General features: G+C 46.7%; 2 protein-coding genes across 5 annotated transcripts in view; both read left to right on the top strand.

Annotated features, from left to right (window-relative positions):
• The window catches only part of LOC309372766 (peroxidasin homolog), a 71,209-nt gene extending 68,164 nt beyond the window's left edge, over positions 1–3,045 (top strand). For all 4 annotated transcript variants that reach the window (XM_081916639.1, XM_081916638.1, XM_081916640.1 and 1 more), the window contains one exon: positions 1,254–3,045. The gene's annotated coding sequence lies outside the window, so the exon portion shown is untranslated. The remainder of the gene's footprint in view (positions 1–1,253) is intronic.
• A 4,401-nt stretch (positions 3,046–7,446) lies between these two features.
• Positions 7,447–21,776, top strand: part of SRMS (src-related kinase lacking C-terminal regulatory tyrosine and N-terminal myristylation sites) — a 39,768-nt gene continuing 25,438 nt past the window's right edge. Inside the window, exon 1 of the mRNA XM_081917028.1 lies at positions 7,447–8,022. Coding sequence (XP_081773154.1) covers positions 7,667–8,022 — 356 coding nt within the window. The 5' untranslated portion in view covers positions 7,447–7,666. The remainder of the gene's footprint in view (positions 8,023–21,776) is intronic.

The following is a 21,776-nucleotide window of genomic DNA, read 5'->3' on the forward strand; positions in this document are numbered from 1 at the left end:
TGTGTGTGTTATGGGGCAGTTGCTGAAGGCAAACGTTCTTGTGTGTTTGTCACCCATTCTGCCTTGCTTATGGTTTTCCCATAGGCACCTGACTGACCGCTGGAGAAGGAATGATGGCCTAGACAGGCATTTCATAGAATCCTAGAACTGTAGAGTTAGAAGGAACCACGAGGGTCATCTAGTCCAACTCCCAGGATTGCAGAAATCTTTTGCGCAGCGTGGGGCTCAAACCCGCAACCTTGAGATTAAGAGCCTTATGCTCTACTGACTGAGCTATTCGGTCTGGTGCAGTAGGACGCTTCTCGGGCTCAGCCACCTTCCCCTGAATTTCCAGCTTTTCTTAAATGGGGAGTGTTGGTGAAATAAAAAATATATATATTTCCAGGGCTGCAAGCAAAAATCTCCAGGCAGAATTCTTCGCAGTTGATCAGGGAGATGTACCCCTGCCCAATGGGCTTGGTATTTCTTGAAATACAATTACGTTTAATTAACGTAATTTAATATTTTGGAGCTCACCCAAATTAACTGCAGCATCATATTTAGGTGTCCTGTGGGTCTCCCCAGGGCAAAAGGTTCTGGCTGTCAGCTTCAGCAGAGCGGGAACCCGTGCAAGCGCAGGTTTTCCCAGCCTGCAAGGAACCAGCCCTTTGCTCCACAACCAGGACATTATAAATATACGTTTGTAAAAAAAAAACCAGAAGCCTTTTTGTTAGGAATAACAGGAAGAGAGATAAATAGAATCATAAACTTTTTCAATATGCAGTAACAGCGGCAAGAATATTAATGGCCCAAAAATGGAAACAAGAGGAACTACCGACTTTGGATGAGTGGAGAATGAAACTTATGGACTACGCAGAATTGGACAAAATGACTGGAAAAATCAGATACCAGAAAGATCACAAATTCATCGAGGACTGGGGAAAGTTCACGGATTATCTGAAAAACATATGTGATGAACAGACAACGCTAGTGGGTTTTAACGAGGTTTTGTGACAGTATAAGGTATATTGTAAAAAAGAAACAGAGATGGAAGGATAATATTAATCGGCAATATTATATATAGAAAATGCGTGAAGATAGGAAAAATGGATGATTGATGGAGGTGCTGGTGGAAGTTTAAAAACTGGAAATTTGAAAATATGGTTGTATGGACTAATTTGTAAAGGAAAAATCTACTAAAAAATTATATATATATAAAAAAAACTCCCTGCCTTCAGTTTTAATGCACCTCTGCCCTGTTTTGTCGTCCTCAGGCTGCTTCACGAACTGTCATCAAGATGCACTAGCTGTTCCCCCCCCCCAAGAAAAGTCCATTTTCCTTCAATTGAGACCCTCCGTGTCAGCATCATTATGACCAAGGGTTCGTCGAAATCTGGTCATGCCTCTCCGAACTACTGCGCTTCTCTGAACCCCTCGCCCACTGCACTAATAAGCCACAGGCTCCCCAGATCTCCATTCTTCCCCTTGCCTAATCAAGGAATGACTTATTCTTGGCTTCTACACTGTCCAGAGCAGTTTCCTTCTGGAATCTCCTAGGGGCAACACTTCCTCTCTTTAAAGCGCTTGGCTAAGAATGGCGAGCGCTGCTTTAGAATAAATCTCGTCACCCGGGGAAGCTCTCCTTCCCATATTGTTGCGAGCCATCCTGCCCGATTCAACCTTTTGCAGAGACACCGTCACAAAGCGCCGTCTTCAAAGACCCACCTGGGGCCCGAGCAAAACCAACGTTTGCTGAGCACACGTGCTGGTGGCGGGGGTTGAAATCTGAATCGCTGAGCAACTGATGAACCGAGAAGAGCTTTTGACAGCAGGCCGCGGCGTCCAACAAGAAGGGGCACGTCTGTCAGAAACGGCCCACTGCCATGCCAGGTGCAAAGCCAGCCGTGTTGAAAAGCATAGCCCGGAAAAGGTGGGCTGAACTCTCCCTTAGGCTCCTTCTTCTCAACAATCGCTCCGAAGCTATGGGTGAAATTTTGAAAGAAACGCCCCGACTGGGTGGAAACTCACTTGGATACATGAGCGGACGCTGAACTTGCTTCTCCTTGGGCTACATTCCAACACCTGCTTCTGCCCTTTTTGACAAAAGACACTTCCACCACCACCCCCAAACTTCCAGGAGGCTTTTAGTCGGCTGGCGCATGGAAAGCACATGGCCAACGGTGTGGTGAGCAGGATTCTCATTAGCAAAGCACCTCCGCAGACTGTTCTTTGATGCAGATCTGGTTTCTGTCCAGGTGCCCGGTAACCTGCCCAAACAATCTCAGGGCGCTTCCAGACTGTTGCTGTTTCATTCACAAACTGGCAAGTTCAGATTGGGTAATCAAAGTTGATTGAGAGCACAACATAGGAAGCTGCCGTAGACCATTGGTCCCTGTAGATCTGTGCAGACTGGCAGTGGCTCTCCAGTTTTTGGGTAGGAATCTCAGCCGTGCCTGAAGATGCCCCTTCCACCTCTACAATTCAATGATTCTATGCAACGGAATGTGAGGGGTAATGCTGGCTTTGCGTCGACGCCATCTAACCTCCCCACAAGCAAACTGGAGCAAATGCGCATTAACCAGCCAACATTGTCTCATCTCCCCAGGGTGAAAGAGCATTAAATAGCCAACATCAGACAGACAGGTGCCAACACACAACATCTGAGCTGTGGACACAGTCCTGTTCACCCTGCTGCACATGACGCTGGCAGCAATTCCCTTCCGCCATTCCTTATGAAACACTGCATTTTGCTGACTTTAGGGTTGAGATATTTTGATGAGCAAAAAAAGAGGATGCTAGGACGACCCTCATTTTAAATACCCCTACTACAGTGGTACCTCGGGTTACACACGCTTCAGGTTACATACGCTTCAGGTTACAGACTCTGCTAACCCAGAAATAGTACCTCGGGTTAAGAACTTTGCTTCAGGATGAGAACAGAAATTGTGCTCCAGCGGTGCGGCAGCAGCAGGAGGCCCCATTAGCTAAAGTGGTGCTTCAGGTTAAGAACAGTTTCAGGTTAAGAACGGACCTCCAGAACAAATTAAGTACTTAAACCGAGGTACCACTGTATATCTAGGCTATAGAAGCTGTGATATATTGCTGAGGGGGGCAGGAGAAGGGAAGAGGAAAGCAAATCTTCAACCACCAGTTATGTCTATGTCTCATCCAGAAAGTATAGCCAGAGACATTTTGGCAAATTTTTAAAAAATCTACCCGGACAGAAATTTTGCCTCTGAAAAAGAGGATGTGTCCTGGAAAAAGAGGATATATGGCAACCCTAAACTTCCACCCCCCAACCACCTTTGATCCAAATTGAGATAAAGAAGCAACCCAGCTGCATTTAATCCAATAATGTGTATAGAGGCTTGGTCTAATCTCTCTGCAAACAAGTCAGGATGAATGCTCAATAAGCTGGCCGCCTGGAAGAGCCCTCTGCCTGCCCTGGCCTGCTGCAGATGGTGGTGATTAGGAAACCTGAGTCGAAAGCACATGGAAGCAGGGGACAGTTTTCCCCCTAACCACCTGCTGCATCATTCCCCATCCTATAGGAGCATGAGCAAGTTGCCTTCTTCTGTCTTAGCACCTGCAAACAATGCGCAAACGTAGAGATTCCCTGGGTCAACATCCTAAGCCCATGCTGACGCTACAGAGTTAAACCACGAAGCTGTCATAGTTTACCAGAAATAATCCTGGGCATTGCAGGTCTGCCTGGCAGCTAGGGCTCTCTAGGCACCATCTCAGAAATACTCTCTGCCATGGGTAGGCAAACTAAGGCCCGGGGGCTGGATCCGGCCCAATCTCCTTCTAAACCTGGCCCGCAGACGATTAGCATGTTTTTACATGAGTAGAATGTGTCCTTTTATTTAAAATGCACCTCTGGGTTATTTGTGGGGCCTGCCTGGTGTTTTTACATGAGTAGAATGTGTGCTTTTAGTTAAAATGCATCTCTGGGTTATTTGTGGGGCATAGGAATTTGTTCATATATTTTTGTCAAAATATAGTCCGGCCCCCCACAAGGTCTGAGGGACAGCGGACCGGTCCCCTGCTGAAAAAGTTTGCTGACCCCTGCTCTCTGCGATGGCTGGGGAGAAGCCATAACTGTGGCATTGTGCCATGGAAGCTATCTAAGAGGTAGGATCCGCATCCTGCTAGGTGGCCCAGAGGCAATGCAGAGACTCTGCCCACAGCCATCCCTGGTTGGGCTCAAACCACCAACCTTCTGGTTAGCTACAATACACCCTAACCTAAGGTTACCTGTTTCCCAGGGGCAGTCCCCAGATTTACAAATCAGTCCCCTGACAAAATCCTATCATTCCTATTGAAGTTGAAAAGTGTCCCCAGATCCATTGAAAAAAATCTGGTAAACTTACACTAACCCCTTGTGCCACTTTGCTGCTGAAGCTCCAACCAGTGCGACGTCTCCTCTGTATTTATTGCAACTGCGAGTTTACTCTGAAGCTTATCCTGGAAATACAAAACCAGGGTTTGACCTGGACTTGTGGTGCTCTGTCTATTTTGAGGTGCTATTTTTTTAAAATGGTGCTATGCTCCATCCACTGTGTTAGTTTATGATGCTCCATGCAATTCTTGGGTTCGGGTTGCCTTTGACTCTTCAGCTAAAAGGGATTGCAAGCGGTGGTGCTAAAAGCATTGAGCTTCTTGATTACTGATTTGTCCTTTCCCGGTTACCTGAACGTGTTCCTACTGTCTTCATTCCCCTACAATTTGAGACTTATGAGAGGAACAGGGGAGGCGTTCGTGGTGAGTTCCGGTACCTCTTTTCCAAGAAAAATAGCCCTTGTGTTCAGTATTCCTCGATTCTTGCACATGGTCACAAATTCTGGCATTTCTGAGGCATAGCTGTCAACCGTCTCTTATTTGGCGGGAAAGTCCCAGCGCCGTGTCCCACTGCTGTCCCTTATTGATGATGTCCCTTAAATTTCCCAGGTTTCAAAGGAAGCAGCTCCTCTCCCTCCCTCCGGCCAGGGAGGAGAGGTGACGGTAGTTTTCCTTGCTGCATCCCCTTTGCTGGGTTGCTGCGCTGTGGGAACCACTGCTTGAGGCTTCCTTTGTCTGCTGGCTGGGCTTTCTGACTCTGGCTCGGAGGGGCTCAGAAGTTGAACCTCCCTGTGCTCTGAAAATCCCTTATTTTGGCTGTTGATCCCTTATTTTTGAGGCTGCTGGTCCCTTATTTTCAAATCTGTAAGTTGACAGCTACGGTATGTTCTGAGGACAGTGCCAGCAGGGGGTGCTAGGGAGGTGGATCCTATCCACAAATTCTAGTTTCTTCTGAGTGGCTGGACGGGTGTCAAGAGGAACTGGGTGATCTTAGAACCACAGTCCATTTCCTGTTGCATCCCTGATACTGCTGCTTCTAGTATGCAATCACTTCCTGTTAGAGAGCAGGAAGAATAGGATTGTGCCAGGCAAAATACCAGGTGTACCTTCCTCCCAGGAGAGAGATGGCCCAAGCCGTGGAGATATCTCACTACTCTGCACATAATTATTTGTTAGGTTTTTTTGCTTGTGCCAAGGTTTCAAACCGAGAAACCCGTAGGTGTAATTTGTTTAGCTTAGCGATGCAGTGCCTCTCTGATTCCGCCCTCCAGTTTCCTTCAGCCAGAAACCCAAAGTTGGACCGCGGGAAGGTGATCGACAAGAAAAGCTTTCAAAAAATTCTGGATTTCTACATTATTGGAAATAAAACTATATGTGGAGAAAAATTGATTTCTCTGTGTGGTGTCTCTGTGTGTGCTTTAAGCAAATTTCTCGCAGCCTTCTCCTTAAAAGGATCTAAAATTTTAAAAATTCCTTCCAGAAGCACCTTAGAGACCAACTAAGTTTGTTATTGGTATGAGCTTTTGTGTGCATGCTCAGTTCTATCTGAAGAAGTGCGCATGCACACGAAAGCTCGTACCAATGAGAAACTTAGTTGGTCTCTAAGGTGCTACTGGAAGGAATTTTTTTATTTTGTTTTGACTACGGCAGACCAACACGGCTTCCTACCTGTAACTTAAAAGGATCCGCTATAGTTTTACAGAGCAAAGCTGTGAAATGCACGCTCAACTAGCTTGGTGATTATAAACAGACGTCGAACAAGAGGCATGGGCAAGGTCTGCAAAAACTCTCTCCCACCATGAGATTGGGTTCTCTAATAGGTGAACATCGGAACATAAGACGACTCTTACTGAATCGTGCCTTTGGCCCATCTAGTCCAGGATCATGTTCTCACAATGACCAACAAGCAAGCAGGATTCAACCATAAGAACCTCCTGGAACCTCTGAGCATGGTGGCAGGAGCATAGACCAATTGCCCTCTTCTCCATGAATTTGTCCAGTCTTATTTTAAAGCCAACCATGTTGATGACCAGTGGCAGTGAGTTCCATAGTTTTAACTATGCCCCGTGTAAAGAAGTTCTTTCTTTTATCCATCCTGATATTTTGGGTGGTATCAGGGGGTAGTTAGAAGCCATAGTCAACAAAAATGGACCATTGACAGTAGAACCATGGTTCATTTTTGTTGGCTTAGGTCAGGCTCCCTCAACCTCAGCCCTCCAGATTTTTTGGCCTACAACTCCCATGATCCCTAGCTAGCAGGACCAGTGGTCAGGGATGATGGGAACTGTAGTCTCAAAACATCTGGAGGGCTGAGGTTGAGGAAGCCCAGCTTAGGCCAACTTTCTTCGTAAAAAGCCCCTGTGGCACAATTGCTTCTGAGTGGGCATCTATAGGATGGCACTATCAGCTTATTAGGGAGTAAATCCCATTGAACACAATGTTACTTCTGCGTAATGGAAAGCTCACATGACATTTGGAAGTGTGACCTAAGTACACAGTGGGGGGCGGGAATGCATATTGCTCAGATCTTATATGTTCCAATGTGTGTACGCTCACACCGCATCATGGGCTTTACAGTCTCCGACGGACTCCAAAGCCCATGATGCAGTGTGACAGGAGCCAAAGCACGCAAGCATAAAAGCATCTAGAATTTGTATAACGGAATATTCTGCACACTTCATCCATGGCCCCGCTCATAGTTCTTTTGAGATGCTGTCCATTTGTGCACAGGTACGCATACCTGGAGACTATGTTTAGGGCATGTAGTATAATACGATCACACTGACAAAAATTACAGTGGACGGGATATGTGATAACACTTAAGATACTGTTTATTTCTCTTCTGGCCAAGCTTCTTAGAATTTGCAGAATTCGAGTTTGCCCTCGAATTCTGCTTTGAAAATGACGCAGCTGGCACCATGCCAGAGAGAAGTGAATTTAAACACACTCTGCGCAACACCGTGGAAATGAGTGCTAATTTGAGTGGCGCTCAGAGCATGAGCAGAGCCGGTAATTAAGTGAGTTCCAGCTGCAACTGCCCTCAACGGATGTGTTGGCAGGCCTGAACTCATGACTCCGGCTTGCAGCGAACAAGTTACACCAGATTCTCAGGTCTCACTTTTGGGCGTTCCCGGGAGCCTAGAAGCACACTCAGATGTTCCAGCGCCAAGCCGGCATCTCATATTGCTTCTTATCGGTTTGGGGAGCGGGGGAGCTCCCGGTGTCCCTGGATTCAGGCAGCTGAGGAAGAAGAGGGCAGCGATGAAGGCTGTGTCACCTTTGAGAAGCCCTTTGGAATAGCAAAGCTAAACCCTCCTTGAGCAATTCTGCTAAAAAAAGGAAGGGGATGGACCAATTCATCAGGAAACACTTTGCTTTCCTCACTACCTTCTGGAACAAATTTTTGCCCCACAGGGTTTCCAACAGCTGTCCTTTGGAGTTCTGGGAGCCGGTCTCCGGATCCCTACACCCCACACTGGATCCCGACCCTGAAGAACCCGCTTTCTCCCTCTTTGGGGTGCTCTACGACTTCACGGCCAGGAGTGCAGATGAGCTGAGCGTCAACAGAGGAGAGAAACTTTGCGTCCTCAAAGAAGAGGGAGGGTATGTCTTAGCAAGGCGGCTTTCGGGGGACCCAGTAATGGGCTACGTGCCGGCCAACTACATCAGCAAGCTCAGCCAGGAACCGTCTGCGCAGCAGCCGTGAGTATCCGAATCTTTGGGGGGGTGCCAGGTGTCATGCCGGGACATGGGTGGCGCTGTGGGTTAAACCACAGAGCCTAGGACTTGCTGATCAGAAGGTCGGAGGTTCGAATCCCCGCGACGGGGTGAGCTCCCATTGCTCGGTCCCTGCTCCTGCCAACCTCACAGTTCGAAAGCACGTCAAAGTGCAAGTAGATAAATAGGTACCACTCTGGCAGGAAGATAAACGGCATTTCCGTGGGCTGCTCTGGTTCACCAGAAGCGGCTTAGCCATGCTGGCCACATGACCACATGACCTGTACACTGGCTCCCTCGGCCAGTAAAGCGAGATGAGCGGCACAACCCCAGAGTTGGCCACGACTGGACCTAATGGTCAGGGGTCCCTTTACCTAGGTGTCGCGCCAGCACCGTTCAGATGTTTCCGAAAGCTTCCAGAATGATGCGGGTTCTGTGCAACATTGTTTGGGGGAGTGTGGGCTTTTTTGGAGGGGTGAGGAAGAAGCAACAAGAACAGGAGAAAGTATCTTACCCAAACATCTCCAGAATGGAACCTTCACTAGTATAAATAGTACAGTGGGCCAGTTCATCTGGCTGTTAACCCGAAGGTTGGTGGTTCAAGCCCACCCAAGGGTGGCAGTGGGCAAGATTCCTGCGTTGCGGGAATGGGCGACATGACAAAGCTGTATGTGTGATTCTAAGATTTTGTGAGCTGTTGGGTGTGAAAAGAGTTAACAGATCAAGCAACATTTCTAAGAATTTGCCAATTTTCCCCTAAAATAAATAATGTAGCTATGTATACTAGTTTTGCTGATTTGCATCTGTGTGTTCTTAATTGTTTTTTTGCACATCACTTTGGTTTTTAAAAAAGCTGTTTATTCTTATTTTTCGATTAAAAGATCAGGAATAGATCTATACCAACCAAATTTGATAAACACATCACAGTCGACACGTGTCTAATGCAGAAGACAGACAGGAGACCCTCTTTTCATTCTTGATTGGCGGGTCGGCCCCAAAGCATCTTGGTTATGATTTCTAAATAATAACTATGGCTAGCCAAATGACTACCAAAGGATGGGAATGTGTCTAGGGAAAGATTTGCTGACTGGTTGTTGCTCCCCTTTGTATGTCCACAATCAGTCTCGTCTCTTTGCTTCGCAGTTTGCCAAATAGGAAAATGTTTGCCCCTAGTGTGAGGTGGTTTGGTTGCTGTTATGCAAATAGGTCTGAGATGAGAGAGGGGACTGGCCAGTGCTGCTGTCACAAAGCCACCAATTTTCTCATAAACCAGAGGAAGCCACTGCAATTCTCCGATGCAGTTCCTGGGCAGAAGGAAGTGCGGGAAGCGAAGGCAGATGGACTTGTGGGATCCTATTTAGACATGACTTTCTGTTACCTCACGTCTTGCAAGGCTGGGACATTTACACTGAAAGCAAGCGTAAGCCACAGTGAAACCGAGGTTCAAATAATGCCCCGTCTCTCTTTTTTTTAATTGACATTTGTGTTAAATATCAGAAATTTTAACAAATTAACTTCAACTTTCATACATATTTCTCTTAACGGTTTGACTTCCCACCCTTACCTCCATGATGTTTCTATTCTCACCCTTTTTCCCGCTGCCTTATGCACCATATTTATATCTCATACTTATTTCCTCCCTTACAATTGCTGTCAGTTCTTTTCCGCTACTTAAATTTCAACTTAATCTGGCTATAACACTCCCTCAGATAACCCAAAGGGGGTCTCCACTCTAGTTCATAATTTTGATCTCTTACCCTTGCTGTCAATTTCAACATTTCTGCTTAGTCCATTAGAGCCAAATTCTTCCTTGAATGGAACTTCTCCTTCTTTCCATTTTCTGTTGTTGTTGTGTACATAAATAGCTTAATCATCCTCTTTGTGGGACACCCATCCCTATTACCACTAGAAGGAAAGCTTCACTTTTTTGGTAGCAACCAATTTTAACGTTTCCTTCATTTCATTGCGTGCCGTTTCCCCAAAACCCTTCACTTTTTCACCCACCCACCACATATTTAAAAAAGACCCTTAGGTATGTTTACATTTCCAACATTTACCAGACATGGTTTTATAGATCTTGGCATTTTATGTGGCGTTAAGTACCATCTGGATATCATTTTCATATCATTCTAATATGTAGCAGGCAGTCAATAATGCTCCACCTCTGAGCCTAACATCAGAAGGATTTGGAAGCCGCGCCGTCAATCCCGCACACATACTAGAAAGTGCTGTGCAAATTATCCCATAGATCAAAGCTGTGTTGTTGTGGCTCCTAGATTTGACACACCTGTTTCCAGTCCTGCCTTTCCTCTCACCCGGCAGGTGAAATTAGGGCTTTTGCACAGAGGGACAGAATTTGGGTTCCAGAGTTGGTGGGCTGGTGGGTCGCTAGATGAAGGCGGCAAGAACTCATCCTGGCTCATAGGTGGCATTTGCCAGAGAGACCATCCCTAGAACCTTTGAGCTCCTTGGGTTGTGACAGGACCCATGGAAAGTAATCGCCAAGGACACAGCGCCCCTGAGCATGTACAGTGTGCTTTTCTCTCATCACTCAGTAAACTAAGGTTCCCAGATTTTTTCTAAAGAATCCAGGGACACTTTTTTTTAAAGAGAAAAAAAGTTATTTTTTAAAAAAATCAAGAAGTAATATCTTCTCTTCTGTGGTCTCCTCTGTTGCGCGGCCTTAATCTGGGCACCGGCCTGCTCTCTTGGAGCGCTAGCCGCTATGGAGTAGGCTTGGGTCGGGCCTGGGCTTGGCCACACGTCCTTGCCCTCCCACCTCTCCTCCTCCGTGATGTCGGCAGCAGCGGCGCAGCAAATCCGGGGCTCCCCTCTTTTTTCTCCTTCCTCTATCTCTCTCATCCTTCTCCTCCTCTCCTCCTTCTCCCTGTGTCGGCTCTGGGGTTTTCCTGGCCCTGGAGCACTGCTGGGCAGTCGGCCAGGTGGCCAGGTGCTCTCGCTCCCAGCTCAATTTGGGTCAGTGGTTCCCCCAGTTGATGCACCGGGCGTCCCCGGTTCCCCCTCGGCAGTGGTGGCGGAAGTCTCAGCAGCCCAGAGCCAGCCTGGTAGCGCAGTTGGCTCTGGCTGGCTTCAGGAGCTGCTCGCTGCCGTGGCACCCACCATTTTGTCTCACCAGGTGCCGTTGAACCAATCACGCAACATTCATTCACCACTGATAAATCTACAACACTTGAAATATAAATCCGGGGACATTTCGGGGACGGATTTCGTCCAGGGACAGATTTGTAAATCCAGGGACTGTCCCCGGGAAACGTGGACGTCTGGTAACCATACAATAAACACACTGGTGTTAAAGAGTCAGAGGGTGTCACATTCTGAGCGAACAGCACATGGAAACTGCTCTGAGCATGCACAGATCGCCTGACTAGAGAATTGTGTGTCGGGAGCAACTCAGTCCCCCATTTTTGGCATGTTCCCATTGAGGGGGGCACAGGGGGGGCGAAAGGCAGTGCTGCCTTGTTCCTGAGTCCTGGCCCCCCTTCCCCCGGCAGCACTCCATGTGGGGTGGAGGGAAGGAGACAAGAGGTCAAAGCCAGTGTGGTGCAGTGGTTAGAGTGTCGGAGTAAGACCTGGGTTCAAATCTCCACTTGGTCACACAGCTCACTGGGTGACCTTGGACCAGTCATTGCCCCTCAACCTGACCTATCTCCCAGGGTTGTTGTGAGGACAGGAGGAGAAGCTAGTCCTGAGCTGCGTAGGGATTTATATACCAACATCTGGTATATAAACTACAACTAATCCAGAATGCGGCAGCTAGACTGGTGACTGGGAGCGGCTGCCGAGACCATATAACGCCAGTCTTGAAAGACCTACACTGGCTCCCAGTACGTTTCCGAGCACAATTCAAAGTGTTGGTGCTGACCTTTAAAGCCCTAAACAGCCTCGGTCCAGTATACCTGAAGGAGCGTCTCCACACCCATTGTTCTGCCCGGACACTGAGGTCCAGCGCCGAGGGCCTTCTGGCGGTTCCCTCGCTGCGAGAAGCCAGGTTACAGGGAACCAGGCAGAGGGCCTTCTCGATAGTGGCACCCGCCCTGTAGAACGCCCTCCCACCAGATGTCAAAGAGAAAAATAATTACCTACGTTTTAGAAGACATCTGAAGGCAGCCCTCAGCCTGAAAGCAAGAAGAGCACTGCAACCCCATAGTCGCCTTTGACTGAACTTAACCATCCAGGGATCCTTTACCTTTTTCCTTTAACTTCCAACTCTACAATTCTATGAGTCCATGATTTCTTAGGCTGCAGTACTATACACAGATATGAGAGGCAAGTCTCACTGACCTCAGTAGAGGTTATTTCTGAGTAAGGATGTGAGGCAGGTCTTAGTGAACTGCGGCTCCCCAGATGTTGGTAGACTACAAGAACCATCATCCCTGATCATTGCCCATGCTGGATGCAACCTGATGGGAGTCGGAGTCCAAAAACATCTGGGTGGCCGGGTGTACAGAATCGTATGGTGCATCGCATTCCCAAAGCTATTGATAGCTTATTATAACAAAAGCAAATTGACAGTGAAATCCTATAGTAGCTCAGTCAGTAGAGCATGAGACTGCTGATCTTGGAGTTGTGGGTTCGAGCTCAGCGTTGGGCAAAAGATTCCTGCATTGCAGGGGATTGGACCCATGTGGTCTCTTCCAACTCTACAACTCTATGATTCTATGATCTCATATTGGAAGGAAGTTGCACTGAGTTCGATGCGGCTTATTTCCAGGAAGATGTTTTTGGGACTGCAATTTTTGGCAGCAATCCTAAACTAGGGATGAGAGTAAGTCCCATTGAACAGAGTGGGATTCGTTTCCAAGTGTCTTTTTGCTACTTCTTTGCTTTAAAATAGTTACATACTGCCTTCTGGGAATGATTCCAAGTGAGTTTAAACAAATAGAAAAGCCATAAATCCAAACATTCTTTGGGTCTCCCTCTCTGAAACAGGAGGGTCAGATCTGTCTTCCGAGAGAGAGATCTGACCTCATACGCCTCCTCTGTGAAGCTGGAGAAAGGTCTGCAGCTGGTGCCCCATGACATCAGAGAGGACGAAAAGGAAGCGGGGTGGGGGGCATTGCGCCAAGAGTGCTCTGGGAGGGCCAGAACACATTTGTGATTTCAAACACTGCAAGGCTGTGTTTCAAGTCTCATTTTTACAATGCTGTACACACCAGAGGGATGTCTTCGCCTGATGTGCGTTACCTGATTTGTCTTCCCGGGGCCTGCAACACACGCAGCATTCCATGAATCTGACATGTGCGCATGCGCTTCTATCCGCACATGTGCAGCGGCTGTCTCAAGTGCACACGCCTCAGCCTAATTGCATCTTACATCTTCAAATTAGATGGAAGCTGGCGCTGTGGGTTAAACCACAGAGCCTAGGGTGATGTATGGATTTTGGACTCGGCTTCCAACACTAATAATAATAATAATAATAATAATAATAATAATAATAATAATAATAATACACCGCCCTATACCCCCAGGTCTCACTAGCAGTGAGAGCGCACTGAAGCCAGAGTAAACGACACACAGCCCATGCTCTTCACTTCCTCAGGCATGCTCCTGGGACATGGATCAAACTGCACCATTCTTACAGCTGGTGTGGTTTATTTTGGGAGGGGAACCATTTTAGAGGGGGGGGAGTGTTGATATTTTCACCCCCTCCCATTGCGAGAATCTCCTGATCTTCTACTCTACCGCTCCTGACTGACTGCCTGACTCTGTGTGTGGAGAGAGTCTTATCTATGTAGTGACTAGATGGCTGAGTGGGAGATGTAACACTCATGCAAGCCAGTAGTTCTTTAGTTTGTAGTAGCTACTAGAAATAAAAGGAGTTCTGCTTCACAGCTAGCTTCTGTGTTATTCATACTCTGCTGAGTCTGGTGCTCACAATGCAGTTGTAAGTCCAGTGCACTGAGACCTGTTTTCCAGGACTGGAAGGTCTCTGAAAGTGATCCAGTCGCCTAGCCCAGTCGGGGCAGAACCAGTTATTGAGCCCAGTCGCTGACATCAGTTGAAAGGCGTACTGACAGGGAGAAAAAGAAAAGAAAAGCACAGCACAGTACACATTTTGTTCTGCTGACACTAGCAGAACATAGGAAAAGGCAGTCTTCCTCTCCCTTTTGGGTTGCTCTGCAAAAGTCAGAGGGAGGCATTCAGCTAATCTTTACTCATGTTGTTGTTTAGTCGTTTAGGCGTCTCCTACTCTTCATGACCCCCTGGACCAGAGCACGCCAGGCACCCCTGTCTTCCACTGCCTCCCGCAGTTTGGTCAAACTCATGTTCATAGCTTCGAGAACACTGTCCAACCATCTCATCCTCTGTTGTCCCCTTCTCCTTGTGCCCTCCATCTTTCCCAGCATCAGGGTCTTTTCCAGGGAGTATTCTCTTCTCATGAGGTGACCAAAGTATTGGAGCCTCAGCTTCAGGATCTGTCCTTCCAGTGAGCACTCAGGGCTGATTTCCTTCAGAATGGACAGTTTTGATCTTCTTGCAGTCCATGGGACTCTCAAGAGTTTCCTCCAGCAGCATAATTCAAATCTTTACTCATAGCAGACCCATTTAAAAGTAATCACAGAATCATAGAGTTGGCAGGGACATTGAGGGTCCCCTTGCAATTCAGGAATCTCAGCTAAATCATACATGACAAATGGCCACCCAACCGCTGCTTAAAAATCTCCAAGGTATGAGACCCAACGTTGATTATTATCCCTTAATTTTAAATGGGTCAACTCTGAGTAAAAATTAGTTGTATACCACCCAGGGATCGTGATTATGTGTTTCAAAGTCTACATGAACAACAACAATAGAATGTTTAGCACTAACAGGCAGACCTCCCTAGGTCTGCAGCTGGGGCAGTACTGCCAGAAGGGAGTAAACAAACAGGCATAGGATTACGCTGTAAAATATAGTAAAAACACACATATTAAAAAGGAGACTCACCGGACTAGCCAGCAGCTCTAAAAGCCAGACAAAATAAACGTCGCTTGAGAAATTGAGTAAATTGCCTACTTATAATCAACCTTGTGTTGCAACTTACTCAAAACGTTTTCATGAGTTCCATTAGTTATAATGGACTTGCAGAAAATGTTCCCTGGATTGCACCTTGAAACCTGCTGAATTTTCAAAGTCTGAAATAGAGTCTTAGGATTATAGAGTTGGAGGGGACCCCGAGGGTCATCTAGTCCAACCCCCTGAAATGCAGGAAACTCAGCTAAAAATTTTTTGAGAGGAGCACTCGCATGTGAAAATTCAACCGTAGTCTCTCCAGCTCCCTTCTCCATTAATTTCTGCTCTGGTTTGATGAAAGCATCACGACAAAAAACAGAATACAGTGGTACCTCTGGTTAAGTACTTAATTCCTTCCAGAGGTCTGTTCTTAACCTGAAACTATTCTTAACCTGAAGCACCACTTTAGCTAATGGGGTCTCCGGCTGCTGCCGCACCGCCGGAGCACGATTTCTGTTCTCATCCTGAAGCAAAGTTCTTAATCCAAGGTAATATTTCTGGGTTAGCGGAGTCTGTAACCTGGAGCGTCTGTAACCTGGAGAGTATGTAACCCGAGGTACCACTGTAAAGAGAGCAGTGGTTATTCAGTCTCAACTTGAACCTTTTTCTTTTTAATTGCTAAAATGTGTTCAGTGAAGCCTATGCACAAGCACACACACGCACATCAAAAGTTGCTGTCACAAACAAAACGAACAGCTGCCCCCACTGAACTCAAACATGAAAGCCTGGCATTGCATTCAGAAGCTAGCATCTGGTGTCCACATTTGGAATCTTAAAAATTCAGAATTTGGAACCGGAGGTGTAGAAAGGCACCACACTGCTTCAAAACAGGAGGACCTGGGTAGCTACGGTTCCCACAAACACAAGAGAATTTATGGGGTGAGAAGTGGCCTCCCAAAAGTAATTTCACAGCTAATAACTTCTCTTCCCTTCCCTCTTGCTAATTATAGGTTTCGACAGGGAAGGAGGAAATGTATACTGTATAAACAAACAAAAAATATGCTAAGTAATCACATTTCCATTTTCAATTTCCAAACCCACTCAGGGCCACAAGTTCAGTGGCTTGTCTTTTTTTATATAATATTTTTTTATTAATTTTAACATATAAATTATAAAATGTACCACAAAACTTATCACTTATACAATCTTTTTGGACTTCCATCAGCACCTCTGATGATCCACCGTTTTAACCACTTCTTATGCATTTCTTAACTTTATATTGCCTTTACATCTTTTAACAAATCATCCTGCCCCTTGTCCATTTTTACAATACTTCTAAGAATACTCCTCACAAAACGTCTTGCAACCCTACAAACGTCGTCTGTTCTTCACAATTACTTTTCAAATAGTCCGTAAATTTACTCCAGTCTTCTGTGAATTTCTGGTCTCGCCGTTTCAAACCCTTCCTGTTAGTTTATCTAATTCTGCATAGTCCATTAACTTCATCCTCCACTCTTCAATCGACGGTAACTCTTCTTGCTTCCATTTTTGGGCCAATAATATTCTTGCTGCTGTTACTGCAAGTTCAGTGGCTTGTCATGCGGTTCTGGCATGCCCATTTCATACCCTCCAAGGGCTCCTGTTTTCCAGGGACAGTCCTGGAATTACGAAAGCCATCCCAGCTTCTGATTTGATCCCAAAGTGTCCCTATTTCCCCTGCCAGCACAAAATGCTAAGAAGCTCAGGGAGAAGGATGAGCTGGCGCTAGGCTGTCCATGTCCTCTCCAGGGATACTGCTGAAAGCCTCCTGCCTGGGGCAGCTCATAGCAGCTGCTGGCATAGGCGCCGACTCCATGGGGCCTGAGGGGGCCCGAGCCCCCTCAAAAATTCGTTTGGGGGGGCTCGCCCCCAATAATTTATGAAAATTATTAGTTATATTATGCTTTGTAAAATCACAAAATTATGTTGGTATTTTTTATTTTCCTTGTTTGACGATACTTACCTTTTAAAATACATTCAGTAATGAGTTAAAACAAAGCCACTCCCGATCTAGAGAGGGGGTGGGGTTGCGGGCTCTCGACCCATCAACAATCTCGCGGGGCGCGAGAAGCGGGGATTCCTCCTAGCTCATTAATATTCACCGCCCACGGCAGCAGCCAATCGGCTGCCGCAAAGGGCGGGCCCTCACAGGTTCACTTAAGGTCGGGGCAGCCCGGGGCTCGCCCCTTTCGTTCCCCCAGCAGCAGCGGTTTGGAGGTCTTGGGGCCCCCCAATATTTTTTATAAGTCGGTATGGGCCCCCGCCCCCCCCCAATATTTTTTATAAGTCGGCGCCCCTGGCTGCTGGTGGGGGGGCAAGGAGGAGGAGAGACTGGTGCCTCTGAGGTCCAGCCCCACATGACGTGCTGGTTCCGAGGGGCAGACAGAGGGCAGTGCCCCCCGGGTGGGAAGTAAGGGGGAGCAGAGCAGAGAGCAATGAGTCTTGATTTTTTTTAAAAAAATGCTTTGTGCATTTGCCCTTCTCCTGATAGGAAATGCTCTGCCGGGGGGGGGGGGGAGAGACACAAAAATGTGGGGTCAAGGAGGGTCAGTTGGTAGGGACTGAAAAATGCCCCGATTTTCATTTGAGGAATAATAATAATAATAATAATAATAATAATAATAATAATAATAATAATAAATTTTATTTATACCCCGCCGTCCCTGGCTCAGTGCAGCTAACACCAATAAAATCACAGTAAAAACATAATAGGGAAAAAGGAGGGGAGGAACCAGTTTAAAATACAAGTTAAAATGCAATTTAAAATGCAGCCTCATTTTAAAATTGCCGATAAATCAAGACCACAAGGGGAGGGAAACATAAGGGTCAGACCTAGTCCAAACCAAAGGCCAGGCTGAACAGCTCTGTCTTGCAGGCCCTGCGGAAAGATGTCAAGTCCCGCAGGGCCCTAGTCTCTTGTGACAGAGCGTTCCACCAAGTCGGGGCCAGTACTGAAAAGGCCCTGGCCCTAGTTGAGACCAATCTAACCTCCTTGAGGCTCGGGACCTCCAAAGTGTTGGTATTTGTGGACCTTAAGGTCCTCCGCGGGGCATTACCAGGAGAGGCGGTCCCGTAGGTACATGAATGTTGCTGTTTCATTTGCTAATGGTGCTTGCGAGGGCGTCCTGTGCTTGGACATTGTGCACATGTTTGCAAACCCACAAGATAAGGAAGTGGTTTGTTCGTGGGTGGATTTCTGTTGATTGGTCAGCGTGAGAGACTGGCTTATTTTTTTAATTCATCATTTTATACACATCGGTGAGCCGAGCGGGGGGGAGTGTCTTGTCAGCTGGGCAGCCCAGGACCTCCAGACACACTGCCCAGCCTTGCACCCTGGTGAGGTCGCTTCAGTGCTACCAATGCAGCAAAAACAACATGAGAGGCAGCTCTTAGGGGTTACAGGCTTCTGCAGCCACAGCAGGCGCCGCGATTCTCACAGCAGGCGCCGCGATTGTTTGACTTCACCCCCGGAGGCGCCCTCCATTGTCTCTGGAGACAGACAGATGCTAACAACAATGATTATTTATTAAATTTCTATGGCGCCCTTGACCCAACCGTCGCAGGGTGATTTGCAATATAAAAACACAAAAAATACACAGCGTAGAAGCAAGCAAAGACAATTTCGAGTAAGCTGGCCCCAAACCGTTCGCACACTATGTCTTTAAAGCACGTTGCATGCAGAGGAGGTATGAGAAATGCCAGAAACACCTCACCCAATTCCCAGATGAAAGACAATAACAAATAACTAGCAACATACTGTCCTTTCATGAAACCTCAAATCAGCAGTCTGAAGCAGACACCTCTCTCTGCCTGAGGGAGAGCCAGCCAGGGTGAACTCGCAAACAAAAGAAAACACCTATTTTGACACACACCCTTTATGAGTGTCAGCCTTTTCCTTTCTTCCTGTCGAGTTTCTGAACAGTTTTTCAGGAATTGCTCTCTGAGTTTGTGGCCAGTTGGTCAGGTCTGAGCACCCTGCCTCTCCAAACCAGATCTTCTCAGGGCCAGCTAAACCTAGCCTTCAACTCAATGTCTCTTTTCCTGGGTGGTTTTGCGTTCTACATAGCGATAAGAAACCTCAGAGTGGGGAGGGTTGCTTTACAGAATCGCAAACAGCTGTTGTTGTTTTTTTTAAAAAGGCCACCACTTAAATAAATATCTGTATTAAATCCCCAACATACTTTGAAGTCTCTTGATCAAAGAAAAACCCTTCTATTTACTCCCTGGTGAGTGCTGCTTCCAAGCCTTCCAGTCTGCAGTTAACTAAAGCAGGATCAAAAATTCGCAATAAGGTTTAATTCTGCTTTCTACGGAATCAGAGCTTTGGTTCATCTTGCTCAGTACTGTTAACAAACTGGGCAAGGAGCCTTTTTGACCAGTTCTTTATTTTGCCTCCCCAACCCATGGGCTAATTTTGAGAGGTGGGGGGGCAACCCCCGCCTGTCAATCATCTCGCAGGTGATGGATGGAGAGGCAGCCCTGCCTGCCCGTCAAATTTGGCCTACAGGACGTGCGGAGGGAGGAGTCTACTTCTACTGCTACGAAGCAGCCCCCAACAGGACAGGACTCTCTGTGATCTCTGCACAGACTGCCAGCGACTATCTAAGTTTTCAGAGAGTGGCCTCTCCCAGCCGTAACTGGAAAAAATTGAAGTTGAAACCTTCTGCATGTTGTTGTTGTTGTTGTTTAGTCATTTAGTCGTGTCTGACTCTTCGTGACCCCATGGACCAGAGCATGCCAGGCACTCCTGTCTTCCACTGCCTCCTGCAGTTTGGTCAAACTCATGCCGGTAGCTTCGAGAACACTGTCCAACCATCTCATCCTCTGTCATCCCCTTTTCCTTGTTCCCTCCATCTTTCCCAACATCGGGTTCTTTTCCAGGGAGTCTTCTCTTCTCATGAGGTGGCCAAAGTATTGGAGCCTCAGCTTCAGGATCTGTCCTTCCTGTGAGCACTCAGGGCTGATTTCCTTCAGAATGGATAGGTTTGATCTTCTTGCAGTCCATGGGACTCTCAAGTGTCTCCTCCAGCACCATAATTCAAAAGCATCAATTCTTTGGGGATCAGCCTTCTTTATGGTCCAGCTCTCACTTCCATACATTACTACTGGGAAAACCATAGCTTTAACCTTTGTTGGCGAGGTGATGTCTCTGCTTTTTAAGATGCTGTCTACCTTCTGCATACAATGAAAATTCTCGGCCACTGAGCTAGCCCCTGGGGCTAGTTTAGGAGAAATATGGCAGGCCTGCAGCAAACATAGCTCTGGTTCCCAACAGAGGGGAATAGCTGAGGAGCAAACTGCTGCCCTGCACCCTTAGACAATTGCCCAATTCTGTCTAATGGCAGGGCTGGCAGTGCAAGCAAAGACTTGTCTCTGTGCCCAAGCAATTGTAAGGTTGTTGGTTGAGAGTAATTTTGATTCTTTTAAGCTAAATTTCATGTAATTCAAAGGTTCTGACTTGTGAGTTGAAGGCTATGTGCCTCTGAATGCCCAGTGCTGGGATCCACAAGTGGAGGGATGGCTGTTGTGATCAGGACCTGTTTTTAGGCTTCCCACAGGGATCTGGTCGGTCACTGTGAGAACAGGATGCTGGACTAAGATAGGCCTTTGGCTTGATCCAGCTGAAAGGCTCTTTTTATGTTCTTCTGCTCTTATCATGCCCCACTTGTCGGAATGGATTTAGACACCAGAAGAGGATATATTGTTTAGTTATTCTCCTGCCTTGCTCATGTTAGTAAGCTCAGCAGAGTGCTATCCTTTGCAGCTTAAACTTGGAAGCTAAGACAAGATTGATTTAACCTTCTAGAAACAACGATCTAGGATGCTTTAAGGCAGACTGGATTTTCCTGGCATTGCCCCCTTTTCTCCCCCTTAAAAACAACAATCACACACACATTGTTTTGTGAAGAAATAAAAGTAGCATTTACTTACATACTCTAAGTAGCAATTACAGTAGCAAAATGAAGGCAGGTTTAGACAAAAGTCCAAAATGTAAGTTCATGTAAGGTTTCTGAGCTGTACGGTGAAGAAAGAAGAGGGTGCCCAGGCAGGCAGGAAGTTTGTAGTGTTGTGGTTTCCTGCCAAGGGACAAAAGAAGTGATCTCACAGAGTTTTCTCTAGAAAATTTTACAAAAAGGCTCTGTGAGCCTCAGCCCCTTCATGTGCCTAGCTGGATAACCCAGACAGATGGGTGGGGTACAACAACAACAACAAAATAATAATAATAATAATAATAATAATAATAATAATAATAATAATAATGTTGATTTCCTATATAGTGTCCCACACCACTATGGGGTCAAACTGGCTCTCCCAGCTGGATAAATGGGTCTTTGTCATGATGTGTGTCTGCTTTGGAAGACTTTAATTTTGTTTATAGTGGGGTGGTGTTCTTAATTGTTTTAAACTGTTCTTTGTTGTTTTATTGTACATTGCCTTGAAATGATTCCATAGAAATCAACTCAAAGAACCACAGAGGTGGAAGGGTCCCGAGGATCATTTAATCCAAACCCCCTGCAATGTATAAATTGGCGGTGATAATCATCAATTATGATGTGTGACAAGCTAAAAGTACAGTGGTGCCTCGCAAGACGAAAAGAATCCATTCCGTGAGTCTCTTCGTCTTGCGGTTTTTTCGTCTTGCGAAGCAAGCCCATTAGCGGCTTAGCAGCTTAGCGGATCAGCTGTTAAGCGGCTTAGCGGCTTGGGGGAAAGGGGAAAAAACCCGCAGGAACTCGCAAGACATT

This window comes from Podarcis melisellensis, assembly GCF_964234715.1.
Source record: "Podarcis melisellensis genome assembly, chromosome: 6".
In the NCBI taxonomy this organism is placed as follows: Eukaryota; Metazoa; Chordata; class Lepidosauria; order Squamata; family Lacertidae; genus Podarcis; species Podarcis melisellensis.